Source organism: Astyanax mexicanus, chromosome 14 (genome assembly GCF_023375975.1).
Source record: "Astyanax mexicanus isolate ESR-SI-001 chromosome 14, AstMex3_surface, whole genome shotgun sequence".
Classification (NCBI taxonomy): Eukaryota; Metazoa; Chordata; class Actinopteri; order Characiformes; family Acestrorhamphidae; genus Astyanax; species Astyanax mexicanus.
Genome location: NC_064421.1, coordinates 44,978,844 through 45,002,376, shown reverse-complemented (window position 1 = coordinate 45,002,376; position 23,533 = coordinate 44,978,844). Strand labels below are relative to the sequence as shown.

At 37.2% G+C, this 23,533-nt stretch overlaps 2 protein-coding genes across 2 annotated transcripts; one reads left to right on the top strand and one right to left on the bottom strand.

Moving 5' to 3' along the window:
- Positions 1-1,416: 1,416 nt before the first annotated feature.
- Positions 1,417-13,645, bottom strand: wdr20a (WD repeat domain 20a). The gene is made up of 4 exons (XM_007258896.4): positions 13,372-13,645; positions 8,991-9,173; positions 6,253-7,596; positions 1,417-3,443 (listed from the first exon to the last, which is right to left on the bottom strand). Exons 1-4 carry the CDS (start codon positions 13,633-13,635, stop codon positions 3,390-3,392), a joined length of 1,845 nt encoding a protein of 614 aa, XP_007258958.3. The 5' UTR covers positions 13,636-13,645; the 3' UTR covers positions 1,417-3,389.
- Positions 13,646-14,284: 639 nt separating this feature from the next.
- On the top strand, positions 14,285-23,154 carry LOC103042329 (uncharacterized). The gene is made up of 6 exons (XM_007258903.4): positions 14,285-14,522; positions 14,661-14,728; positions 15,685-15,759; positions 16,755-16,826; positions 20,959-21,447; positions 23,141-23,154. Exons 1-5 carry the CDS (start codon positions 14,480-14,482, stop codon positions 21,445-21,447), a joined length of 747 nt encoding a protein of 248 aa, XP_007258965.3. The 5' UTR covers positions 14,285-14,479; the 3' UTR covers positions 23,141-23,154.
- Positions 23,155-23,533: the final 379 nt, after the last annotated feature.

The following is a 23,533-nucleotide window of genomic DNA, read 5'->3' as shown; positions in this document are numbered from 1 at the left end:
CTGTGGTATAATTTGAGATATTGGATTTTTTTTTATTTATCATGAAAATAAAGAAAACACATTGAATGAGGAGGGGCGTCCAAACTTTTGGCCTGTACTGTACACACCAAGTACAAAGACCACAAGATAATGTAGCTGATTCCAAAAGGTTTTCTGGTAAGCATATATTTAACAAAAAAATGTCTTGCTTTTTTATAAATGTGTGTTAGTGAGAATCATAGTCGGCACTCCAAACAAAAAAATAAATAAATAAATAAAAAAACAACAAAACCTTCAGAATTTATTTTGAAGTCAAATAATTTAAAAAATATTAAGTTTGCTTATTAACAAAAAGGAGATTCCTGCAAGAAATTTCAAAAACTCAAAACACTTTTATACATTGTTGGGGCTGCATATCATATATATTTTTAAAGCATTGTCATTGTAATATGTGCATGTGTAATAGTCACATTGCAGGATGTGCTATGTCATGTAGGGCAAAATAAACCATATACATCCTGCAACAACTTGAATATTACACCAAAAAAAAAGAAATCAATGGAGGTGTCCAGTAGTACAAACACTTCATTACTTTACTTAAATAGACATTTTGATTATCTATACTTATACTATACTATAATTATTTTTCATCTACTTCTTACATTTTCAGATAATTATCTGAACCTTCTGCTCCTCACAATTTAAAAATGAGCCTCGATTCATTTGAGCTTGTTTTCATTTTGGCTTCTCATTGTTTAATAAAACCCCTATCCAGATAAATCTCTCCATCCAGATTAGAGTGAATCTGATTGTGATTGGATGAGAAGTATAAACATATACCATTCCAACATTTTTGTTGGTTTATACACGATCCATCACACCTGCACACGTTCTTCACACTGTAGAGGCAGATTACATCAGTCTTTGATACATGAAGTGTATTATTAGTATATGATGCAACATTGAATTCTGAAGAAACCTGGTGAAAATTCCTGTCTTAATGTATTTTGCTGCACAACAATGTCATTATTTTCCAAATTTGTACATATAGCTTCCTTAATCTTCAGGTTCGGTTAACTTTGCTTTGCTAATTTGCTTAAACCCATAGAGCAAGAGCAGGAAACCATATTTCCACTAAGGCTGTGTGTGTGTGTGTTTGTGTGTGTGTGTTGGCCACCACATGGCATATGTGTATTAACTAATAAAAGGCAAACCACACAGCAAGGGGTAAAAATTAGTATAATTTATACAATTAATCACTAAAATTAGTGTATATATATCCTTGTTGATCAACTCCTGGTAACGAGTCTTTTCATGCATTTTTCTGCTGAAAGAATCAACCTTTTACATTCCTCAGACCCAAGAATCAAAGATTTAGTGAAGCTTCCTTTCACTGCAACTCAAAATTAAGAAAAACAATCAAAGCACATGACCAAATCCCTGTTTCTCTTTTTTTAATAAACAAAATGCGAACTGTAAAATGTTAATGAGATAAAATATGACCATGGTAGCATCTTCATCTTCTTCCCTGGTTACTGCTGATTTGCTGAATGTTATATTAACAATGATCGATAGTCACAAAAAAAAAGGTACATATTGAGGAGTTAATTGGGGTCACATGGTAAAGTCCAACTTTAAACCTCCTGCATTTGTTCTTAGTGAGTGCAACTTGAGCCATATCCAGACGGGATTCGTTTCTCAGGGGGTCATGGGGTAATTTTCTCTTTTATGGGGGGGGGGGGGGGGGTCCTCTGTAATTTTATTCTCGTCCGGATCGACCATGTCTGTGTTTTTCTCAGACGTCCTCTAAGAAAATCACAGGCTGAATTATCTACTTTTTTCACTGAACTCCGTGGTCCTCCGGTAATTTTATTCACGTCCAGATTCACATCTTTTTAGTTTCTTCACCTCGCATTTAATAAAATAGCTATTTGTCCACTGCCGCACACTGTAATTACACTTTGGGCGCGTGTGGAGGAGCTACTGAACATGATGTCACGTGACCGAGAAAGCAAAAAAAAAAAAAAAAAAACTCGCTGGTCCTCCTGTTTTTTCAAGAGAGTTTTAGTAGAAGTAGAAGTGTGAAATATTTTTCACAGACGTCCCCCTGAGAAGCTAATCCCGTCCGGATAGGACTTTAGTATTGTTCCACAGGATAGCATTGCTGTAGATTAGCTAAATATAAATTGGTAGCTTGTGAGAGACGTGTGTTCTAGTCTGACTTCCTGAGCTTCATACGTCACGAGTTCCCGAGTTTTGCTGCAACATTGCATTTTTAAAATTCATAACATTAAGCACTGGGGCTCAAAACGTAAGCCATTTCATACATAAATCTCCTCTATCAAAATACATCTGGATGAATTTTATACAAGACAAAAGGAAAAAAAATAAACAGAAGCCTGCATATTCAAGATTTTTTTAATATTATTAATATGTATATTTTTCTGCTTTAGAAATCACTATTTTCTTTAATGATGACAAAACGTCCACTAGAGTAGTACTGATCATTTGCTTTTGCCCCATTAATCACTGAATTACAATATTATACATATAATACAAAGCAGATTTTAATCTGAAACAATATTAAAATAAATGCTCAATAGATACAAAGTTTTTTTTTATCATTTCGTATTTCTCCACCTTAAATCAGTCTGTGAGTCCTTGCACACACAATGTAAAGCCATTCTCTTCTAATAAACTATTAAGTGCAAACAAATTTTCTTTCAAAAAAAAAAGAAAAAACAAAAAAAACTATGATTGCAGCATCCAGCTTTTTCAGATTCAAATTTCAAGACAGAGGATATTAAAGCCGAGTGCATCAAGGCCATCCCCAAACCTTTCTTCTTTTTTGTCTTTTTTTTTATCCTAGAGAGTAGTTTGTTACAAAATAGACAACCAAAATAAAATCAGTGCAAAGTTCTTAATGGGGGAGAATCTATTCCATGTGAAGGAGAAAACAAAAATCTTAGGAAAAAGGAATTTGGATGGAAGCAAGTCCTTGGATTCTCTCTGCCCCTGATTTCAACCTCTTGCCCAACCCACCCCCCCTTCATCAGTTTACTAAGGTCAAAGGCTGATCGGTTTGACGCTTATTTTCTCACTTCAGGAAAGAAAAACTGTGAAATGTGTGTAAAGAAAAAAAAATAAATACATTTCTTCCTTAAAAAAAAAAAAAAAAAAAAAGTTTATCATTGCACCACACCATTTCCATTTGTGCACAGTATTAGCAAGTCTACCATGCAAGCAGACCATGTGAGGCAACCAATAACAATTGAATTTAAGAAATGAAAGGGGGAGGGGCTGGCAAATAAACAAATAAACGATGAAGTGAAGATGAAGTGAAGAGCAGCACAGGGCTCTCTATGTGACAGCGGCGTGATGCAGGGTTCTTAGCAGCAGAAATATTGTGGCTATACTACTGTTCCACTGGGAGAGCTGGCTTGGTTTTGGGATGACAATAAACCCTGAAAAGGAAGACAAAAATTTATTTGGAAGCATTTCCAAAAGTTTTTAAAGTTGTTTGGTAAAAAGCAACATAGTGGAGCAATTAGACATTTTACAAACATATTCACAAAGCATCGCTATTGAATGTATTTAAAAAAAAAAATACTATTGAAACCTAGAAATATCAACCCCGTTTTTAAAATCATTCTCCTTGGAAACACACAGGCAACAAAATACTTAGAGCGCTTCTAGAGCACACATATATATATCTCTCTCTCTCTCTCTCTCTCTCTCTATATCTATATCTATATATATATATATATATATATATATATCAATTTACCCTTGGCTGTTAGTATGCATGGTCACAGTAAAGATTCTAACCAAAGACACTCAAAGCAGCATGCAGACAAAAATTCTGTTATGCTGTTATTGAGTACTCTTATTCTGGCATATAATAATCATGTAAAATTAAAGTATTTAGGATCTGTAATCATAGGTTATCCTGTCAGGCAAACTCAGTTAATGGAGTGTTGCATGCAGTTTATAATAACTCTTTTTAAAAGTTCAGTCTATGTCTTAATGCTGAATTGGAATTTTGCCATTTTAGTGACAGTGTACAAGAAAGACCCGACCATCAACATAGAATATCCAGGACTCAGATGTAGAACATTAATATTTTTAAGGTAGGCACTTCATATTTACAAAAAAAATAAGGGATTAAATTGATAAACAATTTAATTTAGTCTACAGTAGCATCTGGGTCACTCTCAATCTGGGAAAAAACATCCAAACTCAATTAATTATTCTTAACCCAAAAGAGCTCATGATGTTATGTATGTATGTATGTATGTATGTATGTATATGTATGTATAATGTGTGTGTGTGTGTGTGTGCACTAAACCCCCTGATTTGCTGACTCAACCCTCAGTTCAAATCTAAAAAAAAGGCTATAAAATGGGAGGGGCAGTTTGGGAGGGGCACTGGGTGATGTATGGGTTTAGAGGCAGGGCAGGAAGTAGAGCTGATTGGCAGCAGTGTGCCTCTGATTGCAGTGAGACCTAGATATTCTGATGTCAGGAGGGGGTAGTATTATTGATTTACTGATCTGCATATTGTGATGTGTCTGCATATCAAAGTACACAGGCACATCATCCTCACTTATAGCACAGCTGAACCTGAGAGGGTGCTGCAGAGGCAGAAATTTACTAACATATAAGCCTTTAGGAAGTATAGGAAATATTTATAACATTTTAAAGCAGGACTGGTATGTTTCATTACTTCAAAGCAACACTTTTCTGCTATTAAGGGTTTAGTGGCTCTTTAACTCATGAATTCCCTAAGTGACACATACTGAACATCCTGAACTATCAGAGGACAGTGTGTAAACATGGGATCATTCATCTGACCTTATTCACAGAATGTAGGAGTGCCGGGTAAGAGATAAAACTAGCTCCTTTAAAAGTGTACTATTTGCTTCTTCAGCTCTGTTACAAACAGTTTAACAATTAAAACGCTTTAATTAAATGTTTGAGTCCATATCACTAATTTTAACCTGATTTGTAGAACAAAATGTTAAAACACATGTTATGAAATTGTTGGTTGGTTTATGTTACATCAGTATTTTTACCTTCAAATATTTAGTTATGTGCCCATGATATAAAAAAAAAACATGATTGAGCTGCTTATTAAATTTATCTGATTCAATTTTAAATTTGGTATCATTATTCAGAAATGGGTTTGGGTTCAAATGGGTTCAAATGTAACAATATAACATATTGTTAAACATATAACATAACATAATTAGTTATTCTTTTTTTTAAGGATTTTTGAGCAATGAGCAATTTATAACCAATTTGCAAATATCTGTTCTGAAGAAAGTGCACGCGCGCATTGCCTACATTTCCTTCGGGATAAATAAAGTGTGTGTGTGTGTGTGTGTGTGTGTGTGTGTCTGTCTGTCTGTCTGTCTACTTTAGCATTACCTGTCTGCATATGTAAATCGACAGAATCTGTATCCTTCAATCCTTAGTAATACAGTGCCAAAAATCATAATTTTATTTAAAATATTATATAAATTCATTATTTTATAACTAAGATAAAATTGTAATTCCTTACTTAAAGTGGCAAGTATTTTTTAAACAGGCACAAGTTAGTAATCAGATACACTAGCTGAATTTAACAAATGAATAATCTATGTTGATGCTTCATGTTATTGAATGACTATTATAAAACAGAAATATTTAAAACCTTTATCTGAGAGAGAATGACCCACATGCCAGAACAGTCTGCACAGTCTCATACACAGTATGTATTTATATATATTAATATATTTGAGCTTCGTTTTCTTTTTAAAGCTTAATTATTAGTGTTGTATTTGTTATTCAGATTTGAGAACTGATTTAAGAGAATATCACTGTTTAAGAAATTAAATAACTATGTTCATTTTCTTATAATTCCCTAAAAACATTATTTGATCAAATTTGCAATGATTTCTTTAAGGGGACAAAAGATGAAAGATGTAAACTTCTGGGCCATAAAAAATATTCTCTAAAGAGATTAGAAGATTATTTTATGAGCCCATGAGTCGAACTATATGTTGTTTTTGTGTAGCTAATGAGTTATTTACTACACTTTAAGAAGTTCCATCTCCATTTCTGTTTACCTGGCAGGGGAGGAAATAAATAGTCACTTAACTTACTCAACTAGACATGACTACAGATAAAGGGACTGCAGCTAACTGTTTAGGAGATGGTGTGATATTTTGATGTTGTGTAGAGGAAGGCCTATTTTTTATTAGCAGGCATTTTGGATTCAAAAAGAACTTACCACTTTGCCAGGCCTCGCCCATGTGCAAATAAATCCCTCCTGACAAGCGGTGACTATACAGTCCTCTAGAAAGATGAGAACAGTGAGTCTCTCGTGTGCTATCTTTTTGCAGATGAGTGGCTCAAGCAGGGGTACATCCTCCATGCGTGGGCACAGCAGAGTGCCCAGCGTCTTGGCTGGGTCCGTTTTGGTTTTGGTGAGCAGGTTGAGCTTGTCGCTGCTCTTGCTGCTGATGTGGCCCATGCTGTGGTTGCGCTTGTGGTCCTTTTCGTGGTGGCGTTCTTTACGGTCGTGCAGCGAGAGCGTGGCGAACTTGCTGACGCCAGAAGCGATGGCGTTGTCCATCACGCTGCTTTTGCTGCTGTTGCCGGTGGTTGCGGCCGCTGAGTGCGGTAGGCTGTTGGAGCGCGGCAGCGGCGTGGGCAGCGAGTTCCCCGGCGTGTTGGTGCCGCTGTTGTTGCTGCCGTTCGTGCTGGGATTATTTGTCGTCGTCGTTGTCGTTGTCGTGACGACGGTGCTGCTCCCGCTTCCTCCGCTTCCCGTGGCCGGGGGACTGGTAGCGTTCATGACGTTGGTGTGGGTCCTGGTTCGAGACAAGGGGAGGTGAGGGAACAGGATGTCCTCTGTGAGGTCCCACAGGCACAGCTGAGTGTCCTGACCCACCGAGCCGAAGCGGTACGTGACGCTGACCGGCCGGCTGTCCGTAGAGTTGCGCTTGGAGAGACGAGACTGCGTGCTGTTGGCCCGGTCGCGTCCGAAGTGGATCTGGTCCTGGAAGTCCTCGTCGCTCCCGCTGAACTCCATGGGGTCGCTCTCCTCCACGCTCGTGGTGTAGTGATCGAAAGCCACCACGCTTACCCACGATTTGTGACCGTGGCCTCGCGCTATAACTCGACAGTCCACGAAAGACCACACAGTCACTAGATCGTCCTCCCCGCCCGCAACAATGTACTTCCCATCGGGGCTCCAACAGACACAAAGCAGCCCCCCAAAGTAGCTTTTCATGGTCCCGTGCAACTCCACGGCATCAAAGTTAAACACGCGAAGGAAGCCGTCCTGACTAACGCAGGCCAAGAACTTCCCGTCAGGAGAAAAGGCAAACTCGTTCAGTGCCCCCTCACCCACCATCCACTTCAGCAGAGGGTTGCGCGTGGATTTGCTCTTGCACGTGTGCACAGCATAGTTCTCGCCCTGCTTCAGCAGCTGGTAGTGAGGGGCCGTCGTGCCGCATGTATGCTCCACGTTATACAAGTACATGTTTCCACTGGAATGAGCTACAAGGAAGAGACTCTCAGAGCCTGGCACCCATTTTACACAAGTCACTCTAGATTTATCTATTAGTCTCTGAGCAAGTGGGTTCAAGAAGGTGGATTTGTAGACGAGTGGAAGGCGGTGATGGAACAAGTTTCCAAAAAAGAAAAAAAGAAAAAAAAAAAAGAAAAGAAAGGGGGGAGAAGAGAATATTTGTTAGAACAACAAAATAAATACATTAATACATTGGTAAGACTGGCAGGTTCTACAGTGCTGTAAAAGTGTCTGAACAATGACTGAATTTGTGCACGTTTACACATTTAATTATTTTTTTGGGGTCATTTTGTGTCTTTTGTGTGCATGACCTCAACTGCACAGGATATGATAGAATATTTAAAAATTTACAGTAGATTAATAAATTTTTCTTGACATATTTTGAAGTTTTTACTGATGCTGGATTGTCAAGCCTATAGAAATTACAAACTGAGATACACTGATAATAATCACATTACTACTTCCCCATTTAAAACCTCCCACACAGTGGCTTTGGTCTAAACTAATAGCATATCAGCTGGTGCCAGGAGGCAGACTATGCAGAGTCTATGTATATATATATATGTCTATTTTATTTTCAGTTCAGTAATGGCGCCGCTTGGAGCTGAAGCTCGCATTATATGATGTAAACAGTGTTTCTTAATAAGCTTCTTGTGCACTTTTTAAGTTATTAAACGTCAGAGCTCTCCAGATTCTAGCAAGGAGGTGTGGAGCTACTTTGAGCTGGATAACAGTGGAAAAAGTGATTTATCAGGTCAAATTATGCCCTGTGTCACCCAGTCTAAAGGGAGTTTGGACAAACTGTTAAAATTTCTGGATCTTGGAACGCTGTGGGAGAACAGAGGTGTGCTATTCATCAAAGGCAAATACTTTTTATCATGTTTTACTACAACAAAAGTCCATTTTACACTGGAGTTCTCCTTTAAGAAAGTTGAAAAGAGAAAAGGTCCTTAAACCCCTATCTCTAAAACAATTGAAATATTTACATGTACTTGCAACTGTTTAATCTTAATAATACTTCTACTGTTTTTTTTTAATGTTTGTTTTGAAGATAAAAATATTTTCATATTATGTGATCAGAAGTAGATTATTCACAATGAATACATGTAGTTTAAAATGTGTACAACTTCAGAAATTGAGTTAGTTTAACACTAACAGCATTGTACATATTACAGCATATGTGATACAATTTAATCTTTTCTCCACAAATCACTGGAAAAACATAGAAACTCAGAAACAGAGAAAGACAACTTAATTATGTTGCATAAATTCTTAATAAAATAAAAAATATACAGTTATGCATATATAACCTTTTGGTAATTCATGTCATTCTGTTTACAAAAACAGACATTTTGACTACGTAGGTTTGCCTAAACATTTGCATACCACTGTACAGGCCTAAAGTGGGGCATTAGGTTTTCACACACACTTACTTCTTCATTGAAGAGCTTGCTTGTCTCCTTCTTGATGGGGTCAATAAGCTGTACCTGACCAGCTGAGAAACCCACCAACAGAGATACACTCTCAGCCGTGGCAGTAAGGTGATTAAAGTCATGGCAGGTGGGCTGCGTTCCCTTGTATATCCTCTTGTCTATTGGCTTGCTTAGATCTGCAGCCTGAGAGTGAGTAAAAAGAACAAAGGGAAAAATAAAATAAAATAAGACTCATAAGAATAATGATTATTTGCCTTCTCAAAAACTGTTCCTAAAAAAGGTTCAAAATGAAGAACAGTTCAGTTTTACCCATCTGATATGAACAACTACATGAAGACACTACAATCACAATTTGTGATGGACACAGATGGAATTCTGCCTTTAACTCATCTAAGCAGTGAACAGAAACACAGACAGACACACAGAGACATTTCTACATTTTTGCAGATAATGATAATAAACAAAAACTGTGTTTGTAAAATGTCTTACATAAAAACAGTGCAAATATCAAACAGTGTACATCTGTGTAAACCATGTGACCTTCCAGATTTTTTTAAGCATTTATTAATGGTTATTTAAAAAAAAAAAAAAAAATCTGCATTAGCTTGGCAAAAAATATGTATTAAATCACCACAATATTCTTTGACTAATCATTTAAAATCTTGTTGTTTTTTTTAAATGACGTTTCCCTGTATGTTTGGATGGTTGATAGTATAACTAGTGTAGTATGGTTTGGGTCTAGCAGAATAGGGCTTTAAAAAAAAAAAAAAAAAAAAGAAGAAGAAGAATATTGTAAGGTGCTGTGTTAAGATGTTTAACAGAGTTTTGATAAAGGAAATAAATGCTAGTGTAGCTGCATCTTCCTTTTTTCAAAAGTACCATCAGCTGTGTGCGAGAGAGAGGCTTTAACACAGCAATGCTGTGTTGACAATTTGGAGGAAAATGAAGCGTGGACATTAGCGTGGGAAGTAGCAGATGGCTTAATAGGTAGCTTGCTGGAATAGCAGCCTTGTTACCCGGTCAGCACAAGCGGCCACGAAAACACTCACAGCTGACAAATTTGGGACAACATGAGGAAAATGCGAGATCCAACACTATGCATATTTTAGAACATGGAATTAAACAAGCGTACTAGGTAGTTAAAATATGTCCATTGAAAGATATGTACATGTTGACAGATGTGACTGTCTTGTATAAATTCTTTGTAAATAAAGGTCCATTATAAATTGGCAAAAAGGGCAGAATATGTAGGCCAGTCATGATAACTTTTTGTGTACGATATTTTGTCTCAAAAATGATTGCAATAAACGATAGTGTTGGCATTTTTAAAACATTAATTTGGCACTAATAAAATAATAACAATTTTGTAACATATTAATTAACCCTTTTAAAGACAAACTTTCCATTTCTGTTTACGCAGCTAAAGTGCGGAGGCAGGGGAACCATGTGTCTGCCCCACACCATAACATGCAGCCCTGGTCTGTCCCAGCTGACACGCGTTGAACTGGCATAAAGACCCTGCCTCTCAGCAGACAAGCTGGTGGTGAATGAAAAGCTGAGGCAACAGGAACCTAAGACACTAAATTTAAGCAATAAGAGCACTGGGCCGTTCCTATGTTTCTTTAAGTTTGTTTTGGGTGTTGATAGAATGCATTTTTCCTAATACAAGGAGCAGCCACACCCAGTCCCAATATAAAAGGACAATATCACAATTATTCAAATGATTGAGGTCATGTCCATTTATTGAACGATAAGTCGATAATGTAGTTGTGACAGACCTTACTGCATGTCGAATTAATAGCTTACTTATCGTGACAGTCCTATTGTATTAATATTATATGTATGATGAAACATTTTAATTATGATATTGTTTTCTGTTATAATGTATCTTCAAATGTTATCCCTACAGTCCTATCATACACATACACACATATATACACACAGCCATCTCTTCCCCCTTTAACTTACAGCCAAATGTTTTTAGAACCTGCCAAACACACACAATCACACACACACACACACACACACACACAAACCTTTAGAAAATGCAAATCAAGTTTCGTACTCTTGCATATATTTTTTTTAAACAAATGAGTCACTGCCCCCGAGTGAAATATAAAGCTTTCAGTGTCACATGAATTCTTCTGGTATAAATGAACTGATTATAAACGCCTAATCAAATCACAAGCGCAGTCCTTAACCCTCTATGGCATGATGCTGCCCTGAGGCAACAAACAAATGTTTTGGATTAATAGATCACTCCTTTATTTTTTATCATCAGACATTTTCCTTTACATGTCAAGTTGGGGAATAAATGGGGTTAACAGTTCTATATATTGCATATAGAAACATAAATATATATATATTTTTCTTTTTTTTACATTTCATATATATAAAAAAAAAAACATGTAAATGTAAAAAGTAGATATGGCTATTCAGATTTGATTTAATTTACTTACTAAAAAATATACATTTCTTTCGTTGTCTCAGGACAGCATAATTTATGTTCATTTATAACTTCCTAAGGCAATCATGCAGAAACAGTGATTCTCAAATTGAACTAAGACTGGTATACACAAATGACTGATAATACACCCCAAAATGTAGCAGGTACTAGGGGTCCCTGTTGATATAACAAACAAATATAAACCACTGCTTGCCATGTAATTGCATAATGTTGCAAACAGTTTCTGCATCACAATTAATAGCTAAATAAGCTAGTAAACACTTTAGTTCACTGCCTGGAACTCTTGTTGTTTTCCTCTGTCTAAATCCTTTTGAAATGTCCTTCTCAGCAAGAACACTGTATTAACCAGAAGCAAAAGAAAAATTAACACTGTTCTCATTTCCCATTGTATATCTACTAGAGACAGATTATATCTGTCCAGTATCATTCATTTTTTTTATTTAATACTGGATATATGTAGAGCGCAATATTAGTGCCATGACATTCTGGATCATTGACTTCTGTTACAAATCTGATAAACTTCTTGTATTTTTCAATATCTCAGTTAGGGGTGTGCCATTACATATCATATGCAATAAGAACATTTTATATTCATTTTGATGCAGTAGTCTGTATTCTTGAAATCATTTTTTAAATTCAGTATTTCGTCATATATTCAAGAGTATCGTTATCGTGATGATACCATGAAATATCGTGATATTATTTTAGTGCCGTATCGCCCACCCCTAATTCCTATAGCATTACATCTGACTGTAAATCTTTATAAAGGGACTAATAGTATAACAACTTCCGTATCCGGCCCCCCACTGTAAATAAGTGTATCTGTATCCAACCAAAACATGTTAAAAACACTTGCAACTTTTTTTTTTATTTATTTTTTATTTAAACTGATAATTACTGATGAAACCTGAAAAATTGCAAACATATGATGCAACATTATCCGTCCTCCCCGTTTGTTTTCAAACGAACTACTTACTTAGCTAAGTTAGATAACGTCTACCAGTAACGAGTAGCTGGCTCACGCAGCTAACGCTAGCTAGCACACTCAACAACACCTGAAACTCAAACTATAGATAATCCACATAAAAATGCAGAAACAACGAGACCAACGAGATTAGCCTGTTTCAAAAATATCAAAACAACAGTTATACAACACAGAGCCTTATCATTTCACACTTAGGCATACCTGGTTACTCTGGAAAACAACATTAAAAGGACCATATCCCGGACTTTTAAACATAGTTAGCTAGCTAACGTTATTGCTCTGTCTCTAAGTACGCACACACACACTCATACACAAGTTAACTAACTAACTATCTGCCTGATAAACAAGCAGTCACCAGCGTGACACACAGCTCTCACGAGTTTATGAAGAAAAATGGGCGATCTGGAGCTCTGAGCTCTCCATCGCAGCTGATTCATTCGTCTGAAACAAGTTGAAGCCAAGCTAACCAAACTAACGCTAGCTAGCCTAGCTCACAGTGGACGACCCTGCTATAGCTCTGTGCCAACATGATCGCGCTGCTAATGTTAATCCCTACACGACGAGTGCGTAATTATTAGTTACGCCTAAATTAGCAAGGCTAGTTCGCTTTAAAAGCAGGCAGGGGTTTGAGGAGACTCGTAAGGGTACAGAAGGAGCGGAGAGTGTTGGTCCAGCGGTGCCCATGACAGGTGTACCTGACGTTAGGCCCAAACTGACAGCTTGTCGGTCGGCTGGCTCCAAGAGCTAAATTAGCCAAGGCAAGCTAACGTTAGCAAGCAGTCCACGTAAAAACGCCGAGGGAAAGCAGCCAAACAACGACCTCCAGACTTCTCCGGACTTCCATCAACTTTCGCCTTCAGCGAACTGCAACCTGACACTTTAACTGCGCGCGTGAGGGAGAAAAGAGCGAGAGCTGCGGCGCTGTTTACCTTTCGGACGCCTTTGTAGATGTAGAAATACAGCTCCCGGCCCACATTGAAGCAGATTCGGTCGCCGTTGCCGGACTGGTCGTTTACGTTGACAAACGAGACCTTGACGGGGTTGGAGCCCTGCGAATTGAAAGGCACCCGGTTGGGGCGGCTGTACTCGGAGTGCGTGAGGAGTTTGTACGCGCCTTCTCTGGTCGTGAACTGAGTTTTGATCTCGTTCATCTCCTTCCCTCCTCCCTCCGCCGCCATCTTTGAAATTTGCATTCATCCTGGCCCAAGCCCGGATCTTACGCGCCGCACATGCGCAGTACCGAACACACAGGCTACTGCGGTCAGTCGGTTTTAAGGGAATTTTATAATCCTTACGCCACTTATAAAGAGCATTAAAAAAATATAAAATACTAAAAATACTAACATCATAATAATAATATTGTAAAGAAAGTGACATAAATATTTATCTGTGGCACAAATCAGTTTCTCTGATTTTGCTATTTATAGGTAACATTATATGTTTGAGTAAAATAAACAATGGTATTTTATTCTGTAAACTATGGACAACATTTCTCCCAAATTCCATATAAAATATTGTCATTTAGAGCATTTATTTGCAGAAGGAACTGGTCAAAATACAAAAAAAAATAAAAAAGATGCAGAGCTTTCAAACCTCAAATAATGCAAAAAAAAAAATGCATCTTGGCATGTTCTCCTCCACCAGTCTTACACACTGCTTTTGGATGACTTTGTGCCACTCCTGGAGCAAAAATTCAAGCAGTTCAGCTTGGTTTGATGGCTTGTGATAATCCATCTTCCTCATGATTTATAATCAATATATATACATATTGTAAGCGCATAAGAACCTCACAAAAATAATTATTTTTAAGTTACCTGTTTTTGAAAATAAACTTTCAGTGCTGGGGGCGTGTCAGTAAAACTGCTGTTACTCTCTTGTGTTTTATCAGAGTGTTTATATTAATTTAGTCGTACCCGTGGTGCGCAGTAACAGGGGATGAGCTAGGGCGCTGAAGGCGACATTAGTTTAACCTCGCTGATCCTCAGACCCACCTTTAATTTACCTGAAGCCGCTGCACTCAGCCCCACATGGACCACAATGCCGAGCAAACAGCCACGACGCCGAGGACATGCTGCAGCAGGTACAGGCCTTCAGCATGAGCCAGAAAACGTATTTAAAATATTTAAATTATTATAGAAAGAAAAGATAAATATAAAGAAGTTGTTGTAGAGATCTTCTAAAGACTTCATACATTTACTAATACAGATTATACTCACAGGTGTTCCTGACATAAGATCTGATCAGAGAGACCCAGTCACTGTGGACAGACTGGCATTCAAATACATGGTTGGACTTCATTCTTATAGAAACCAATTCTACCACCTGAAAATAAGTCATAATTATGAGATATTAAGTCCTTATTTTAAGATAGTAAGCCATAATTATTAGATACTATTAGAATAGTCGACAGTCATAATCATGACATGTTAAGTAACTATTTTGAGATACTAAGTAATAATTGAAATACTAAATCATAAATATGAAATACTAAGTCATACTTGAGATACTAAGTAATCATTATGAGAAACTAAGTGATCATTATAAGATACTAAGTCATAATTATGAGATACCAAATAATCATTATGAAAAACTAAGTAATGATTATGAGAAACCAAGTGATCATTATGAGATACTAAGTCATAATTGTGAGTTACTAAGTGATAATTATGAGATGCTAAATCATAAATATAAAATACTAAGTCATAATTATGAGATATTAAGTAATCATTAAAATACTAAGTAATAATTATAAGATACTAAGTCACAATTATTAGAAATTAAGTCATAATTGTGACATGCTAAGTAATTATTTTAAGATACTTAGTGATAATGATGAAATACTAAATCTTAATTATTAAACACCAAGTAATAATTGAGATACTAAGTCATAATTATGAGATGTTATGTAATTTTTTAAGATACTAAATCATAAATATTAAATAATAAGTCATTATAAGATACTAAGTGATCATTATGAGCTACTAAGTTATAGTTTTTAGAAACTAAGTCATACTTGTGCGATACTAAATGAGATGAGATGCTAAATGAGATATTAAATCATGAATATTAAATACTAAGTCATTATTTTGAGATACTAAGTGATTATTATGAGATACTATGTCATAATTATGAGATGCTAAATCATGATTTTGAGATGCTAAGTCATAATTATGAGATACTAAGTCGTAGATACTAGATTTCCATAAATCTAGAGTGTTTTGACTGGTTGTGTGTTGTATTAGGAGATGTGTAAAGTGGATTCAACCTCAGACTCTGAGTCAGACACAAGCCCACGATGGTCCGACGCCAGCAGTAAGGTACTGACCCCAGTAGTGACCACCCCATTACAGGGAACAATTAAAAATGCACTTTTCTTTTATTTTATTACGTTTCTGATAAAAAAAAGGATAATGGCTAAGTGTCTTAAAGGAGAAATCTGGTGTAAATGACCTTATAGATATAGATATAATTTTTTGTCAAATAGCTAAGCTCCGTTTGTCCCCAGCATTCCCAAATACAGAGCTTTTAGAGCTTTGCTCCCAACAGGCTTACAGTGCTAGTGATAGGAGCATAGCATTGCTCAGGTAAATAAATCACTATTTTTTACACCGTTAACAAGCTCAAAGTAGCTCCACACTTCATTGGTAGAATTCTGAGGTTCCTGCAATCTAAAACGAGGTACTATGAACTTTGAAAGTGCACAGGTAGTTTATTAAACAACACTGTTTTTACACACAGTACCTTCAGGTAGTTCTCCAGGTGTCGCCATCTTAAAATTTATGATAACTCAACTGATAAATAAGTAGGATAGCGTAATAAATTGTAAAATTGGTTCAGTGGAAATAAATTAATGTTATAAAGATATTTTCAGCTACTTTGAACTTGTTTATGGTCTTAAAACAGTGATTTCTTTGTATGGGAACTCCATGCCCCTGTCACTAGTACTGTAAGCCTGTTGGGAGCATTGGCTAAAAACTATGTATTTCAGAATGCTGGGGGTGAATAAAGGTGGGCTATTTACTTAAACCCCAAGTCCATTTTACACCAGATTTCTCCTTTAAAAGAAGCTAAATTTACAATAAACATCTACTATGTAGGCACATGTAACTGATAACTGTAACTCAAAAATCAAGGTCCCAGCTTTCAGTGCAGGAGAAACATGAGAAGTACGTGAGAAATTTCAAAAGAAGTCTACCGTAATTGAGTCACATGCTAATTTCTGCTGTTTTATTTGTGACTAAAGATTATAAAATAATGGTTTGGTAAACAAATTTAGAGAGGCTGTAAGTAAAAATGAATGTATCGTTTTTAGTCTTTCCAGGGAGGAACAGGTCTTAAGAGGCCTACTCTACCACAGAAGCCATTTGGACGGCACTATCAACAGGTGAGTTGGGGATTTCTGGAACCAGAATGAGTTTGTTCAAGGTCTAGAGTACCAGTCAAAAGTTTGGACACACCTCGTCTTTTTCAATGTGTTTTCTTTCCTTTTTTATTTTTTACATTGTAAATTTAATATCGAAGGCTATATTAAAGCTCTACAGGCTAAACATGCTAAATTATTTTGTAAACCAAAGGTTCCTCTAAGTAGCACGTTTGTCTTTGAGGACAGATCTGCACACTCTTGGTATTTTAATCTCAGTGTCTTCATGAGGGAGAGTAACCTGGAATAGTTTTCTCAGGAAGGAAGGAGTTCCTGGAGGTGCTGAACAATAGTTGCGGCTTTTCCTTTACACTGTGAAGCTCTAGCTCGTCCTAAATCACCATCTCAGTTGATCAGGCTTGGATCAGGGCATTGTTGTTGTTTACTACATAATTACACGTGTGTCCCTTAGTTGTTTTGATGAACCTACAATGTAAAAAATATGACATAGAGAAAAAAACATTGAATGAGAAGGTGTGTCCAAACTTTTGACTGGTACTGTTAATTATATTTTGGTCATTTTTTAATTACCCTCCTCTCAAGCTCAGCACCATGGGTGACTGGCCTTTTGTCCTGCTGCCCCTCGTCTATATATTGCTCTTCCTGATAATCTGAGAGCAGCACAGACAATGAAGTCCCAAGACTCATGATTAACCTGTTGATTTTACTTGCTTTATAAGATTTTTTGTCTTTTGTTGTGATTGTTTTACATTGAACTGTGTTTATGAAAGTGTTAATGTAAATAATAATAATTTTTTTATTATTGCCACCAATGTGGTGGGGGTGGTTGGTGTGGTGCAGTGCATAACACCACCCCCTGCTAGTGAGCTACCACATCATGTGGGAAACAGTAGTAGCTATAGCAGAGAAGCTCTAAAGTTCAGCAACCTAACTGCTGCTGATTAATTCCTTAACTTTGGGCTTTTTTGTATGTCCTCAGAAAGGGGGCAGGTGGTGCAGCAAGTAATTATTTTTCTCCATTCTCCATTCTCAATTCCTCTGTGATCAGGAGCTGAAATTGACTTTTATTTTAATTTATTTTATTTTATTTTTCAGTTCCTTAAATGCTACAGCCTCTGGTGTCTGTTGCACCATTTAAGGTGGAACAGAAGAATTAGCTAGCTACTGAGAGGAATTAATAGAGATTTTTATTTATGCTTGTTATAAAGAAAATGGATATAAAACAGTGAAACTACACATTAAACTATGGTAATATAGCTAGTGGTTATCATACTTTTTAACGAGGAAAACGCTCAAATTTGTTGTTTTTTTTGGTTGCTTTTGCTGCCATCTTGCCAGTGATTCTCATATCTCTCTGTTTTTAATGTGCCTCTGAAAAATCTCAGTTTAAAGGTTTATGTAGCCCTTACACATCACCATAAGTGGTAGAGCCAAGGGGTGAAATGAGATTGGGCCTTTAAATCAAAGCTAGTTACCGTATTTTTTTAAAAGTGCACTGGGTTATAAAGCCAGGCGGACACTGTGCGATTTTTTTAATCGGATGCGTTCTGGAGAGCTCAAACTGCACGTTTGAATCGTTTGTCGTGTATGAACAACGCCTGCGATTCATCTGCACACACTGTACGGTCCGACTGACCTGCTGCGACGGGGGAGCTTACACTGCACGTCTAAACGCAGCCCGTAGGCGGAGCTTTCTTTGCGTACAAACTCTCGCTTCAACACAACGCCTTGCAAAAGAAAGCGCTTAGCTTTGCTTATTTGTGCCCTGTTGTGCGCTGAAAGTCCACGGAAGAGACGTACATGGACTCGCAGGTGGCTGAGGCGACGTGGACTCTACGGGTTGTCTGTTTTACAGAAGGAGAGCGCATAGAAAAATGACTGCGCGTCAGGCTGCGAAAGAAACACCAGCAGCTTAAATAAAATAAAATAATTTTATTTTTTATTCTGTTTATTGTTTATGTAAAAACTGGTTTTGAAACACTGAATATTAAACAAGCAATCGGTTATTCACACTGGATAGGGACCCTCATTTACAGTGCCGCTGAGCATTAACAGTTTAAAAGGGATTTAAAAAATATATAAAAAATAGAAATAAAAACTGACATTTATTATAGACGAATAAAATATATACGTAAAAAAAGGAAAAATAGGACCTTAAAAAAAGATAATAAAAATTGACATAAAAGGTAAAAAATGTATATCTTATGAAGATATGTATTTAATGATTTGATTAATAAAAGAAGAAAAATAATTAAAATGAATAAATAAAAAATATAAAATATAAACTCATTAAAAATTCGTTTAAAATAACCCAGGCTTTCTGCAGATTAATCAAAGTTTCAGTTAGTTTCAGTTTCAAATCATGAAAACAGCTCACCAAAACCTCAAACTATTCTTTATATTTGACAATATTTACTTACAGGTCCTTTGCTTGTACTTACAGGCCCTTACTTATTTTTATTCAACTGAACTGAGTTTCTGTAGCCTCGCGCTGAATTCAGCTCCGCGCTGCGAAAGAGAGCGAGAGAGAGGCGCAGCGCATTTTGTCTGATTTATCTTGATTAATTATCAGTACATTTATTAGCTTTAGTAAGTTTAATAGCACTAATTTTACTACACTTCTCCGACCTTATTTATTAAAACGTTTATTTTAGAAGACAGAGGTTATTATGCGGGCAATGCCGCGCGCAATGCCACGCGCTGCGCTAAGCTGGCTTTGCGTGGCTAATATTCTGGAGCACTGGACGAGATTTTAATTAATAAATTAACATATTTATAATTTTAATAAATTTGCCCTGGCGAAAAGAAACGAATAATAAAATATAGCTTTATATTTCTGTGCATGTTTTAAGTTTTATATAATTGACGGGCAGCATCAGAGGCTGACAATGTGCTTTATTTTTCAGATATAATAGCAAAGTGAAATAAAATAAATTTATGTTTGTCAAAGATATTTTCTCGTTTAATTTTTCTTTTCAAAAACTCCAGCTATTGACTGAGAATAAGCATCTGTTGAAATTCTTAAACAGCAGAATGCCTGTGTCTGCTATATTAAGCTATAAGTCTGTGTACCGAACATAAATATAAATCCTTATAACTGACAGAAATAAATATGACTAATAATTATATATAGTTACTGTGCAGATTTTTGGGAAAACAGGTCGTGACGTTAAGAAATCGGCCCGCAAAACAGCTCACACTGTGAGACAAGCGACCAAAATTTCTGGCATGTCAGAAATCCCTGGTCGCGTCCGACTGCTCATTCGCAGCTCGTATGGGCAATTAATCGGACATCGCTTCCCCTCTCACACTGCACGACAAACGATGCACGATCAAGCTAAAATTCGGCGCGATCATGAAATTCAGTCGCATGCGACCAGATCGGGCTTAAAATCGGGCTAAAATCGCACAGTGTCCGCCTGGCTTAAGGCTCATTAAGTGACACTAGTAATGAACAGGGGTGTCACCATGTTTTCCTTCTTAATCAGCAGGTCTTACTGCTGGGTGGCTAAGGGAAGCTAAGCTAAGTAAACAAAACTGTAATTCATAAAACATTTTCATTTAAAGTCAAACGAGAGCTGGATGTTAGTCTACACAGATTTCTCTCCTGAAAACTGTTTATTTGGGTGAGTAAAGCACTTGTATTTATTTCCACTAAGCTTAGATTTGCAGATTTCCCCTGAGGCTAGCTGCAGTTAGCAGCTAATGGCGCTCGACAGCGCTATACTGTGGAACCCTGAGTGTTGTGGTAAACCAGGGTGATATTAGCTAGCGGTTCGTCCCACGTAGGTTGTTTTAACATGGTAAACACACAGACTACAGGCTGATAATACTCACCTCTGAACAGAGAAAGAGCTAGCGTTTAGCGGGGTTAGCGGCTAATGCTAATACTGCTCCAGTCTCAGTACTGGAGAAACTTCACTGAAACTCCTGTATAACTCTTTACTTTAGAGGAGTGACTGTAGTCCTACTTAATACCTGATTGGTAAAATTCATACATAAGGCACACTGCTAATTTCTGGAAAAATTTAAACAATTTTAGTGTGCCTTATAGTACAAGAAATACGGTACTGTTACAGTTTTTTTCCTAATCCATGTGCAGGAAACTTACTCTGTATGTCCTCTACTGTTTCAGACCCTGGACCCCTATGATGGAAGCTCAGAAGACTCTGCTTCCTCTGCAGATGGTGCAAAAAGACAGAAACGTGGAGGCTTCAGAGTGAAGGGCAGAAGCTGCAGCAGAATGGCTGCCAATCCTCTGCCCTCTCATGAAGTGCGGAGGCCAGGACTAAGAGATTCTGTACCTGTGATACAGTTTGGAGACATCCACATGAGGTCTTCCAGTGACTCAGAGCTGAAGGTCATTAGCCATAGGGACTTTCAGTATAGCCCCAGAAATTACACCAGTACCAGGATGGCAGACAATCACCCTCCCCTCCATTCTGCAAATCCATTTTGTACAGGGACATCATTTCAGCTCACAGACAGATTACTCAGCAGCCCCACTCACACTGGAGCACTTTCAAAAAGGAAGATGTTTTGCCCATTTGATGATGGCGGTGAATACATGCACAGGAAGAAGCAGTGCACCACGCAGATGGAGACCGAGTCTATTTTCTCATAGGTGAGTGTGGAAGTTGTGTACGCGTCATTATCGGAATACTGTGCTTTTTGGCGTCTCAAAGCTTTCAAAAAATGACTTTTTATCTGTTTATATTTAGGCTGTACGCAAATATATTCTACACAGAAAGTTTCGCTTTTCGCATAAGCAGATTACACTGATTAACCTGCTGTTAAAGTGTTAAAAAAAAGATGCATCATGCTGATTCTGTGTTGAGCTTTCCTACCAGTGCAATCTAGTGTAACCAATGTATTTAGCCTGTTTATACAGTGGGGTAAAAAAAGTATTTAGTCCGCCACTAATTGTGCAAGTTCTCCTACCTTGATTTTTTTTCTTTTAAATTAATTTCTATTTTTATCCAATTTTCTCCCCAATTTACAAAGCCAATTACACAACCCATTCATTAGGACTCCTCCTATCACTAGCAATGTCCCAACACCAGGAGGGTGAAGACTAACACATGCCTCCTCTGATACATGTTAAGTCAGACTCCGCCTCTTTTCAAAATGCTGAGTAACCAGGGCACTTGGAGGATAGCGTAGTGTTTTGTGCTGAGCGACATCACCCATTGAAGTGATGAGGGGAAGGAGTGCCATCTACCCACCCAGAGAGAGCAGGGCCAATTGTGCTCTCTCAGGGCTCCGGCAGCTGATGGCAAGCTGCATAAATGGGATTCAAACCAGCAATCTCCCGATCATAGTGGCAGCGCTTAGCCCGCAGGACCACCCAGAGCCTCAAGTTCTCTTACCTTAAAAGGTGAGAGAGGCCTGTCATTTTTATCATAGGTATACTTCAACTATGAGAGACAAAATCAGAAAAAACTAATCCCAGAAATCACATTTGTAGTATTTTTACAGAATGTATTTGTAAATTATGGTGGAAAATAAGTATTTGGTTAATAGCGAAGTTCAACTCAATACTTTAACAATCTTTGTTAGCGATGACAGAGTTTGACAGCATTGTCATGCTGGAAGGCCCAGCCATGTTCCATCTTCAAAGCTCTCACTGATGAAAGAAGGCTTTGGCTTTAAAATGTCATGAAATGATACATGGCCCTATTCATTCTTTCCTTTAGCACGGCTCAGAGAAAGCAAGAAGTTACAGGTCTGTGAGAGCCAGAAATCTTGCTTGTTTGTGGATGACCAAATATTTATTGTTCACCATAATTTACGAATAAATTCTGCCACTATGATCGGGAGATTGCTGATTGCCAGTCTCTGTGAGCAGCATCTGTGAGCTGATGTATCAGAATGAAGTCGCTGCGCTTTTACTCCGAGCGTTAGCGCTGTGATGCTACTCGGCAATGTAATGTACAGTTTAAAAAGAGGCGGAGTCTGACTTTACATGTATTGGAGGAGGCATGTGCTAGTCTTCACCCTTCTGGTGTTGGGGAGTCCTCATGAGTGGGTTGGGTAATTGATCTTGTAAATTGAGAGGAAAATGGGATAAAAGTTAGAAATAAATTTGATCTAAAAAATTCTATAATGTAATTTTTTTTCTCTCTCATACTTAAAGTGTACCTATGATGACAATTACAGACCTCTCTCACCTTTCTAAGTAGGAGACCTTGCACAATTAATGGCTGATTATATACTTTTTTGCCGCAATGTATACAGGACTGTGATTTTATTAGATGTTTTTCGATGTGTTTACTGTTTTTATATGAATGTTTCATTTACTTTGTGTTTTGTTGCAGAAATAAAGCAGTGTTTCATCCAAGATCCTTCATTGGAACTCCACCTTTCTGACAATTCCTGCAGGCTCTTCTTTAGGACAGAGTAATTACAAAGTTACTGCAAGCAGGAGGATGTGCCCTCAATGTGTTTTCTTCACTGCAAAAGCTGCCCATTTATTGTTTATGATGATCTGACAGATTACAGACCTGGCAACCTTTGTATATATTTTTGTGTTTTTTCGTACTCCAAACACTTCTAAAAAACAAAGCTTTACTCTGTACATTAAAAGAAATCATTGTATATGTGGTACAGGGCTATTTCATGATGGCATTTGAAGTTAGACTCCTCATAATATGCTTTAAAAAAAGTTGTGTATATAATTAAGTACATCAAAGAGCTTAATAAAGACTAAT

Bases quoted from the DNA above. Each gene is read 5' to 3' on its own strand.
- LOC103042329 (XM_007258903.4), top strand. From the start codon at position 14,480: ATGCCGAGCAAACAGCCACGACGCCGAGGACATGCTGCAGCAG. The intron at 14,523-14,660 runs GTACAGGCCTTC...TTATACTCACAG, and splicing joins CCGAGGACATGCTGCAGCAG to GTGTTCCTGACATAAGATCT. The intron at 14,729-15,684 runs GTTGGACTTCAT...GTGTTGTATTAG, and splicing joins GACTGGCATTCAAATACATG to GAGATGTGTAAAGTGGATTC.
- wdr20a (XM_007258896.4), bottom strand. From the start codon at position 13,635: ATGCAAATTTCAAAGATGGCGGCGGAGGGAGGAGGGAAGGAGATGAAC. The intron at 9,174-13,371 runs GTAAACAGCGCC...ACTCACTCTCAG, and splicing joins TCTACAAAGGCGTCCGAAAG to GCTGCAGATCTAAGCAAGCC. The intron at 3,444-6,252 runs GTAAGTTCTTTT...CTTCCTTTTCAG, and splicing joins GGGCGAGGCCTGGCAAAGTG to GGTTTATTGTCATCCCAAAA.